Here is an 11,795-nt window from a genome sequence, read left to right on the forward strand (position 1 = left end):
TCCTAAAGCAGTCTGGTTTTTAATAATAAACATTGTGTAATGAAGACTTCTCCTGCAGATGAATAAATAAAATACTAAGTAAATTTCAGTGTATATTCATAGTATTCGAGACTCACAAATTTCATTACGCTATGTGTAAAAAAAATAAATGTGCATTCATCAAGATAGGAACATTAGCAAAAAAAAAAAGTTTTATTCTTACTTTACCCACCATTTTTTGCCCCTTCAAGTACAAATCTTTTCAAATAAATTCTGTGCTCTTTGAATGTGGTTTTTGGAAATAACTGCTGGAAGCACCTGAAACTCCTCGAGTGGGAAATAAAGAGCAGTGTTGCCATCCATAATCTTGTGATCTGACAGAGATGGTGTCCATGATGTACAGATAATCTAAGGACTGAAATTAGTGATGCTGGTAGGTGTAAAGCTTCTGCTGCTTCGTGATCTGAGCAACAGGATTCTCCCCACAATACCTCTGCAGGTGAGTCTCAGCAAGCTAACTCAGAGGATATCTGAAAGCTCCATTTAGCTTAGCTCTTCCCTTTCAGGTATCTAGTCTCAAAAATATGTTCAAGAGTTTCCAGAAGAAAGACTACTGGGGGCTAATTGACATGACCTGGCTCCTTTCTAGTCAGAAATTGAGGTTTCTTTTTTTAAGGCTGTTTAGATCTTGTCACATGTATGCTGCACACTCCTATAAGGCGTGTTAAACCATTCTTTCCCTCCTAGTCTTGTTGCCTCTTATACTGAAATTCTCAGATTTCTTGCACATAATTTCATTAGAACTTCTGGATTAGCCCATAAAATGCCCTCTTTAAACCAGATGGTTTCCCTTATAGAATTTTAAATTATTTGTATTTTTATAGACCTTTGTGTTTCTTCTCCCAGTTGTTTTATTTTATGTGAATTTTTTTAAAATAAAAAATGGATGATATTTTTAAGGATCTTATTTTTCCTTTAATAAATATAAATACCAGACTGATCTTAATACAAGTTATATCATGTGATCTTTCTATTTAGTCATAATCAATGTTTCTACTGTCTACTACATTAAGTCCAGAGTGAGATTAGCTTCATAATAGTGTGAGACATCTCTCCTTTTTTTCCTCCCCTCTTTAAACAACTAATTAGGCATCCATACATCAACAAAGTGCCTCAGTGGGTGTTGTGGGATCCAGAACCATACTCCAAGGGATCCAGGAGGAATCAACCACCTGTGCATCTAGTAATAGTCAGAAAGACCCCAGAATGGGCCTCAAAACCAACAGGAGTCAGTGAATTTTCCTCAATTCTTCTTGGCCCCTGCCAAGGAAAACCTGGAGAGTGCAGACTTGGGCAGAAGCCTATGGATCAGAGAGACTGTAGAAATGTAGCTTTCCAGGTGAGGGAGTACTGCATACAGCTGGAGAAAAATAGTAGTAATGTGAGTTTGGATGCAGTGAGGACTACAGCTTTGCCAATACTGCTGTTTCCCCAAGGCAACAGTGCCTGGGGTGGAACTAGCAAGCAGTGTCCTCTCCTACATAGGAAAAGGATAGCAGTGAGTGAGTGCTTGTCTTCCCTGGCATTTCAAGACACTGCTGGAGAAGTCCATCTAAAAAAGTGTTACTGAGGCAATATCTGCATGACTGGGGTGGGGAGAAGATCAGAAAAGAAGCAGATAAGAATGTTAAAGGACACTAAAGGGATGAAATTAAGCTGACTGTATTCAGTAATTAAGCAAGAAGTCTACAAACCTTTGGTAGCAGGTATATCTACACAAGTTCAGGGAAAAATCCCAGATATAGGAAATGCAAAACCATCACTGTAAAATTACAAGGCACATGAAGACTGAAGAAAGTATGTCATCACCAGAAGAATAATAATAGTCTTCCAGTAACCAAACTCAATGGCACAAAATCCTGAAATCTGACAAAGAATTTGAAATACCTGTTTTGGGGAAACTCAACAATCTATTAAAAAACACAGAAAGACGATATATGAAAAAATGAGCCATTTAACAAAGGGATAGAAATTATATAAAAAAGAATCCAACAGAAATTTTGGAGCTGAAAAATTCAATAAATGAAATGAAAAATGCTATAGAGGGCATCAGGCATCTATAGTAAAGTAGACCAAATGGGAGACAGAATAAGTGGTCTAGCTAGTAGGAACTTTGGAACAATCCATCCAGAGGCAATGGCAAGCCACTCCAGTACTCATGCCTAGAAAATCCCATGGACTGAGGAGCCTGGTAGGCTGCAGTCCATGGGGTCGCTACGAGTCAGACATGACTGAGCGACTTCACTTTCCCTTTTCACTTTCCTGTTTCACTTTCACACATTGGAGAAGGAAATGGCAACCCACTCCAGTGTTCTTGCCTGGAGAATCCCAGGGACAGGGGAACCTGATGGGCTGCCGTCTATGGGGTCACACAGAGTCGGACACGACTGAAGTGACTTAGCAGCAGCATCCAGAAGTGAAGAAAGAAAAAAGCATGACAAAGAACAAAGAAAGATGATGTGATCTTTGGGATGCCATCAAATGTACAAATATTAGAATAATTGTAGTTCCAAAAGGAGAGAAGAAGGAGAAGAGGGGAAAGAAAGTTTATTTTAAAATATAATAGCTAAGGATGTGCCAAACCTGAGGAGAGATATGGACACCCAAGTTCATGAAGCTAGTAGAGCACCCTATTATCTCAATGCAAAAAGACCTTGTACAAGGCATATTGTAATGAAACTGTCAAAAATCGAAGATAAAGAGAATACCAAAAACAACAGGAGAAAAAGACTGTAACCTACAAAGGAATCCTCATTCCAGTAGATTTCTCAGCAGAAACCCTACAATCCAGGAAAGAATGGAATGATATATTCAAAGTGTTGAAAAAATTGCCAGTCAAGAATACTTTATCTACTAAAGTTATCCTTCAGAAATGGAAAGATAATTTCCCAGACAAACAAAAGCTGAGGGAGTTCCTAACCACTACATCTGCCTTGCAAGAAATGCTGAAAGGAATTCAAGCTAAAATGAAAAAATATCAGTTAGTGACTTGAAAACATATGAAAATATAAAACAAGCTGGTAAAAGTAAACAGTCATATTCAGAAAACTCCAACTATAATACAATAGTGTGTTAACCACTCAACTATAGGATAAAGGTTAAAGGAAAAGATTATTAAAAATAAATCTAGCATTATAATTTGTTAGTGAATATACAATATAAAAATAGGTAAAATGTAACATCAAAAATATAAAAGTAGGGAATAAATGGTGGAATTTATGAATGTGAAAAAGTTATCAGCTTAAAATGGATTGTATATAAGCTCCATGATAATCTAAAAAGCAGAAACTTAGAGTAGGTTAACAAAAGATAAAGAAAGGGAAAACAGAGCATAGAAAAGCACCATGGAAAAGCACCAGTTTATAAGGATAAGCAGAAACAAAGGAAAAAAGAAACAAATGAATTACAAGAGTGCACATAAGCAATAAGAGAACATTACCAAGTCCTTACATGTTAATAATTACTCTAAATGTAAATGGGTTGAATTCATCAATGAAAGGCACAGAGTGGCTAGATGGATTAAAAAAAATAACAGGCAAGTACATGCTGCCTGTAAGAGACTCACTACAGATTTAATGACACACATAGGCTCAAAGCGATGGGATGAAAAAAGATATTCCCTGCAAGAGGAAGCCGAAAGGAAGCAGGTGTAGCTCTGCTTCTATCAGACAAAATAGATTTTAAGCCAAAAATAATAACAAGATACAAAGAGGATCACTATATAATGATAATGGGATAATTAGTGAAGAAGATGTAATAATTATAAGTATATATGGAGCACCTAAATATATTCAGTTCAGTTCAATCATTCTCTTTGCGACCCCATGAATCGCAGCACGCCAGGCCTCCCTGTCCATCACCAACTCCCGGAGTTCACTCAAACTCATGTCCACAGAGTCAGTGATGCCATCCAGCCATCTCATTCTTGGTCGTCCCCTTCTCCTCCCGCCCCCAGCCCCTCCCAGCATCAGGGTAAATATATTAAGCAAGTGCTAACAGATCTGAAAGAGATGGGAATCCCAGACCACCTGACCTGCCTCTTGAGAAACCTGTATGCAGGTCAGGAAGCAACAGTTAGAACTGGACATGGAACAACAGACTGGTTCCAAATAGGAAAAGGTGTACGTCAAGGTTGTATATTGTCACCTTGCTTATTTAACTTATATGCAGAGTACATCATGAGGAACGCTGGGCTGGAAGAAGCACAAGCTGGAATCAAGATTGTCCGGAGAAATATCAATAACCTCAGAGATGCAGATGACACTACCCTTATGGCAGAAAGTGAAGAGGAACTCAAAAGCCTCTTGATGAAAGTGAAAGAGGAGAGTGAAAAGGTTGGCTTGAAGCTCAACATTCAGAAAACAAAGATCATGGCATCTGGTCCCATCACTTCATGGGAAATAGATGGAAAAACAGTGGAAACAGTGTCAGACTTTATTTTTGGGGGCTCCAAAATCACTGCAGATGCTGATTGCAGCCATGAAATTAAAAGACGCTTACTCCTTGGAAGGAAAGTTATGACCAACCTAGATAGTATATTAAAAAGCAGAGACATTACTTTGCCAACGAAGGTCCGTCTAGTCAAGGCAATGGTTTTTCCGGTGGTCATGTATGGATGTGAGACTGTGAAGAAGGCTGATCGCCAAAGAATCGATGCTTTTGAACTGTGGTGTTGGAGAAGACTCTTGAGAGTCCCTTATACTGCAAGGAGATCCAACCAGTCCATTGTAAAGGAGATCAATCCTGGATGTTCATTGGAGGGACTGATGCTAAAGCTGAAACTGCAATACTTTGGCCACCTCATGCGACGAGTTGACTCACTGGAAAAGACTCTGATGCTGGGAAAGGTTGGGGGCAGGAGGAGAAGGGGACGACGGAGAATGAGATGGCTGGATGGCATCACCGACTCTGTGGACATGAGTTTGAGTGTACTGCGGGAGTTGGTGATGGACAGGGAGGCTTGGCGTGCTGTCATTCATGGGGTCGCGGAGAGTCGGACACGACTGAGCAACTGAACTGAACAGATCTGAAGGGAGAAACAGGCAACAATACAATACTAGGACAAGATCAATACTCCATTTAAGCAATGGATGGATCATTCAGACAGAGTATCAGAAAGGAAACATTGGACTTGAACCATGCTGCTGCTGCTGCTAAGTCGCTTCAGTCGTGTCCGACTCTGTGCGACCCCATAGATGGAAGCCCACCAGGCTCCCCAGTCCCTGGGATTCTCCAGGCAAGAACACTGGAGTGGGTTGCCATTTCCTTCTCCAAGGAATATGTTAGATCAAACAGACATATATAGAATATTGGAGAAGGAAATGGCAACCCACTCCAGTATTCTTGCCTGGAGAATCCCATGGACAGTGGAGCCTGGCAGGCTACAGTCCATGGGGTCACAAGAGTCGGATATGGCTTAGCAACTAAATCATCATCATCATCATATAGAAAATACCATTATATGGTAGCAGAATAACACTCAATGCACAGAGTATTTTCTAGTATAGATAATTTGGTAGGAATAGTTTTATCTATTCTAGATCTATCACAGTTCTGAAGGGAGAAACAGGCTCTGGCATTGAAAGCAGATTCTTTACTGCTGAGTGTCCGAGGAAGCACCTATACCTCCTAGTCTGCTATTAATTCTTTCTAGTGTTTTTTTTTTTTTTTTCATTTCAGCTATTGTATTTTCAACTTCTGATCAGTTCTTTTTATATTTTCTAGTTCTTTGTTGAAATTCTCACTATGCCCCTCCACTCTTTTCTAAGTTCAGTGATCATTTTAATGACCATTTCTTTGAACTCTTTATTAGGTAAATTACTTATCTCCATTTCATTAGGGTTTTTTTTTCCTTGGGGTCTTATCTCATTCCTTTCCTTGGTATCTCTAATTTTCTTGAAGAGTTTTCTAGTCTTTCCCATTCTGTGTTGGGTGGTCTGAAATACCAGACCTGTATGCAAGTCTCCTGTGAAACCTCTATATACCTCAAGAAGCAACAGAACCAGACATGAAACAACAGACTGGTTTAAAACAGGGAAAGGAGTACATCAAGGCTGTATATTGTCATCCAGCTGATGTAACTTTTATGCAGAGTACATCATGAGAAATACCGGGCTGGATGAAGCTCAAGCTGGAATCAAGATTTCCGGGAGAAATATTAATAACATCAGATATGCAGATGACACCACCCTAATGGCAGAAGTGAAGAGGAATTAAAGAGCCTCTTGATGAAGGTGAAAGAGGAGAGTGAAAAAGCTGGCTTAAAACTCAAAATTCAAAAAACTAGGATAACGGCATCTGGTCCCATCACTTTATGGCAAATAGATGGGGAAACAATGGAAACAGTGACAGACTTTATTTTCTTGGGCTCCAAAATCACTGTGAAAGGTGACTGCAGCCATGAAATTAAATTAAGATGCTTAATCCTTGGAAGAAAAGCTATGACAAACCTAGACAGTGTATTAAAAAGTAGAGACATTACTTTGCTGCCAAAGCTATGGTTTTTCCAGTGGTCATGTATGGATGTGAGAGTTGGACTATAAAGAAAGCTGAGCGCCGAAGAATTGATGCTTTGGAACTGTGGTGTTGGGGAAGACTCTTGAGAGTCTCTTGGACTGCAAGGAGATCAAACCAGTCAGTCCTAAAGGAAATCAACCCCGAATATTCATTAGGACTGATGCTGAAGTTGAAGCTCCAATACTTTGGCTACTGATGCTAAGAGATGACTCATTGGAAAAGACCCTGATGCTGGGAAAGATTGAAAGCAGGAGGAGAAGGGGATGACAGAGGATGAGATGGTTGGATGGCACCAATGGCTCAAAGGACATGAGATTGAGCAAACTCTGGGAGATAGTGAAGGATAGGGAAGGCTGGCATGCTGCAGTCCACGGGGCTGAGCGACTGAACAATAACAGCAACATATCTCATTCTTTCATTTGGAACATATTCCTCATCTTTTCACTCTGTTTGACTTTCTTTCTTTGTCTCTGAAATTAGGTGAAACATCACCTATCCTGGTCTTGAAGGTGTGTGCTTCTGGGGGAGCATCCCTTTGCAGCCTGTGTGTGCTCAGTGGCTTTGGTGGGAGATCTGGGTCTGAAACTAGCAAGGACCATGACTTCTCCTGGCAGCCACCACCTTGGTGGGAATTAGAGCTGGAGACAGAGTAGCTGAAGTCAGAGCCTGGTGTAAGCCATGGATTCTCCTGTGGCATGATGGTGGTTGCTGCATTGGTGGGGATATGATTGGAGCCAGAGGGGCTTAAACTGCAGCCTAGAGAAAGCTGCATCTAGTCTTGAGACATGCTGGCAGTCACACTCTGGTGGGGGGTTGGCAGAGAGACTGTAGCTGGATACTGGGGTGGAATGTTCTGGGGCAATCTGGCAGGTTAGCCAGGGCACCAGGAACTTTTCAATCTTCTACCTTTGCACTGAGATGCAGAGCAAGTGAGCCTGTGGAGGTACTCTTCAAGAGCAGGTCTCTGTTTTCTACAGCCTTCTGGTAAGCCCCGCTGGTTTTCAAAACCAGGAAATGGGGCTTATCTTCCTGATGCTCAACCTCAAGGCTTGGGTGCCCAATGTGGGACTGAATCCCTTTCTTTTTAGGGAGAATCCCTGAGCCTGTGATCTTCTCGTCCTCCTCTGGGTTGCCCCCTGCGGGTGTAGGTCCCAACACGAGCACTTCTCTTCTACTAGAGTCTGTGTGGCTCTTTGTTTGATCATAGAGTCATTCTTCCAGTCTTCAAGTTGTCCTCAGAGAAAATTGCTCTATTTGTATTTGTAATTTTGATGTGTTTGTGGGAGGAGGCGTGCTCAGTGTCTTCCTAATCTGCTATCTTGAGTGCACCTTCTTCTGCTATTTTATATTTGAAGTTTAGTTCTTAACCTGTACGGGGAGCCGGCCTGAACAAGGCCCCAAATGTTGGCCTTGGGAATGCCTTGTAAGTGCTGTTCCCTGTCCCGCCACCCCTTAAGAGAGTCATAAAACGTTTACCAGGCCTTATTTGTTCTTCCTTGAGAAAAACAGAGCAAATAATCCTTTGCTAGGATTCTTGTTTATTCCCCCAGATTTATGTAGGTATGTTTTCCTTATCTCTTAAAATAGATTAAGAATGTATTCCCTAATCTTTATAGCCTGCGGGCTAGTTTTTCTTATCTCGTGAGCATTAGTCTAAATGCCAACCTTGTCTTAGAAAGCAAACAAGCCTTTGTAATCTTCTATAGATGCAATAACTAACCTGTTGGTATTTTTATGTACCCTGCTCCCTGTCTCACTTGGTATAAAAACCCTGGCCCTTTTCAATAAAGTCGCTGATTTGCCTCACGACCCCATTCTTTACTCCTTAATTCTTTTCTCAGGCTTCTACATCGTTGCGGTCCGAACCTGTTCTCTTTGCCGGCTGGCACTGGCAAACCTGATACATTAAACTTAGAACCAATATTTAGTTATGAGATAATTTATTATATTTCCAATCATTATCAAATGGAAGTGCACAACTAGATAAAAACAAACAAAAAATTCGATTGCTTGAGAATTGACAGAACCCCCAAAGATCAGTTACATTTGTGTGAGGTGCACTGCTCAGTATTCACTTGAGAATGTGATAATGACCCTTGGTGCTGTTGAATTCACATTTGAATCTCGAGAATCTTCAGAGATTTGTCCTCAAAGGCAAATAATGAGATAGCACAGGTGTTATATTACAACAATGAGTTTGAATTTATTACTGCAAGATGAATGAGTTCTCATTTTAAGAGGTAAAATTTTTGGCTTTTGTAAGTTAATCAGTTATACTGACTTAGCACACATGCACTGATTTTTCAATATCCACTTGAGAACACTTTACTCTCTGAAGTTGTAAGTCACAGCAGAGAAATTGTGCAGATGCTATCCGGCAGTAATGTAGCAAATAACTTTGAGTGAAAGTTGCTCAGTCGTGTCCGACTCTTGGTGACCCCATGGACTATACAGTTCATGAAATTCTCCAGGCCAGATTACTCGAGTGGGTGGTCATTCCCTTCTCTAGGGGATCTTCCCAACCCAGGAATCGAACCCAGGTCTCCCATATTGCAGGTGGATTCTTGACCAGATGAGTCACCAGGAAAGCCAGCAAATAATGTTAGTTGAATTAATCTAAGCTTCAATAGTCTACTCAGTGTATTGCTGTGCTGTGCTTAGTCGCTCAGTCGTGTCTGATTCTCTGAGACCCCATGTACTGTAGCCTGCCAGGCATCTCTGTCCATGGGGATTCTCCAGGCAAGAATACTGGGGTTGCCATACCCTGCTCCAGGGGATCTTCCCAGCCCAGAGGTCGAACCCAGGTCTCCCACATTGCAGGTGGATTCTTTACCACCTGAGCCACCAGGGAAGCCTAAGAATACTGCAGTGGGTAGCCTGTCCCTTCTCCAGGGGATCTTCCCTACCACAGAATCAAACCAGGGTCTCCTGCTTTACGGGTAGATTCTTTACCAGCTGAGCTAACGGGGAAGCCCACTTAGTGTACAAATAGGTTTAATTGAAGTGATAATAATTCCTCATTTTTTTCACCCATAAGACCAGAAAATTACATAGTCTTTCAATGGTATTTAAACTTGGTATTTAGCCAATAAGTATTATACTATAAAATTCACTAACTTTAAGATGCTTTGAGGACTTACTGTTTGTAAATATCTTGGAAAAACTTCCTTTATTTTTCAGAAGACTTATGCTTAGAGGCAACCAGAGGCTTAGACAAAGTTGGAAATATAAAGCCAAAAACTTGCAGATGAGTTTCAACCTGGCAACTTGCTGGGTGAAACTGAGTACACTTCTTATCTAAACTGGAAATTTATTCAGCAGTATATTACGTTGAAACTAATATTATTTGTTCTATTTTACTCCAAGGAAACATCATGACATTAGGAAATAATCAGATTTTTTTGAATGTGTGTGGTTTAATTATGTCCTAGATATTAAACATGTAACATTTGCATAGAGATTATATTGATGTTTCAAACTAATTGAGAGTATTATAAATGTTAAATAAGCATAATACATTTATAATAGCTGGTTTCATTTATAAATTTAAATTTCCTTTCCATTTCTTCTTTGTCCTATTAAGAAAATTGTGTTTCTCCTTTTAAAAATGTGATCTTGTTTTATTGAGAGAAGTTGTAAACTTTGTAATTAACTAGGTATCTCATTTATACTTTACCTTTCTGAAAGTAGGAAAGTAATTTGCTATCCACCCATATCTAAGAGACTTGACTTCATCGTAAGTATTCTTTAATTTCATTTATAGCATACTATATAGTTACTGAAGGAATGGACTGGATTCTAACTACCAAGATGAGAGTCACATCTTGATTTTACCATTTGCTGTGCAAACTTAGCTGTTATATTGCCAAAGCCAGTTTCATCATCTATACATGAGATAAAAATACATAATATTATTTTATATAAATTAAAATAGAACTATATAGAAAATTATTAACCCAAGGCCTGCCATTTAGTAAATATTCAATAAATGTTAACTATTATATTATATAAAGAGAAAAAGACACATTATTTGAAGCAGGTTTTCCAATGTTACTGCTAAAAACAATGTTTAGCATACAGAATATTTGTTATATAAATAAATAAACTTTTCTACTCTAAAACTTATATAAAAGAATATACTATTTTTTACTCTAAGGTAAAAAAATTAGTCCAAACGCATCTTGAATAATTTATTTGTTTATTTTGATAATAATCTCTTATGTGTATTAAGAACAAGGAAAACATCCAATTAAAAATTTATTTAATGTAATGTTTCATCTAGGTTCATTTTGGTAGCAGCTACCTTTCCCATGGATTCCCTGGGGCATGGGAACCACACTGCAATGACAGGGTTCATTTTACTGGGCTTAACAAGTGATCCAGTCCTCTGAATCATCCTCTTCATGATCATCCTCTGTATCTACCTGGTGACCATATGTGGGAATCTCAGCACAATCATTCTTATCAGAATCTTGTCTCAGCTCCATCATCCTATGTATTTTTTCTTGAGCCACTTGGCCGTTGCTGATGTGGGCTATTCATCTTCTGTTACACCCAATATGCTTGTAAACTTCCTGGTGGAGACAAATACCATCTCCTACACCGGATGTGCCATCCAGCTTGGTTCTGTTGTTTTCTTTGGGTCATCTGAGTGCTTCCTTCTGGCTGCCATGGCATATGATCGCTTTGTGGCGATTTGCAGCCCACTGCTTTATTCCACCAAAATGTCCACACAAGTTTATATTCAGTTACTCACAGTGGCTTATGTAGCTGGTTTTCTCAATGCTTGCTGTTTCACTATTTGCTTTTATTTTTTACTCTTCTGTGGACCAAATCGAGTCAATCATTTTTTCTGTGATTTTGCTCCTTTGCTTGAACTCTCCTGTTCTGACATCAGTATCCCTGCAGTTGTCCCCTCATTTACGGCTGGCTCCATCATTGTGGTCACAGTGACTGTCATAGCTGTATCCTACATCTACATCCTCGTCACCATCCTCAGGATGCCCTCCACCGAGGGGCGCCACAAAGCCTTCTCCACCTGCACGTCCCACCTCACAGCAGTCACTCTGTTCTACGGGACCATCACATTCATTTACGTGATGCCCAAGTCCAGCTACTCAACTGACCAGAACAAGGTGGTGTCTGTGTTCTACATGGTGGTGATCCCCATGCTGAACCCCCTCATCTATAGCCTCAGGAACAATGAGATTAAGGGGGCTCTGAAGAGAGAGCTTTGTTAA

General features: G+C 40.0%; 1 protein-coding gene across 1 annotated transcript; it reads left to right on the forward strand.

Moving 5' to 3' along the window:
• The first annotated feature begins 10,865 nt into the window (after positions 1-10,865).
• On the forward strand, positions 10,866-11,795 carry LOC129553816 (olfactory receptor 5P6). Its single transcript, XM_055422526.2, has one exon. It carries the CDS (start codon positions 10,959-10,961, stop codon positions 11,793-11,795), a length of 837 nt encoding a protein of 278 aa, XP_055278501.2. The 5' UTR covers positions 10,866-10,958.

Source organism: Moschus berezovskii, chromosome 14 (genome assembly GCF_049115385.1).
Source record: "Moschus berezovskii isolate FMDL1 chromosome 14, NW_MosBer_1.0, whole genome shotgun sequence".
NCBI classification, from domain to species: domain Eukaryota; kingdom Metazoa; phylum Chordata; class Mammalia; order Artiodactyla; family Moschidae; genus Moschus; species Moschus berezovskii.

Excerpts from the sequence above, each read along its gene's own strand:
- LOC129553816 (XM_055422526.2), top strand. The coding sequence starts at position 10,959 with ATGATCATCCTCTGTATCTACCTGGTGACCATATGTGGGAATCTCAGC.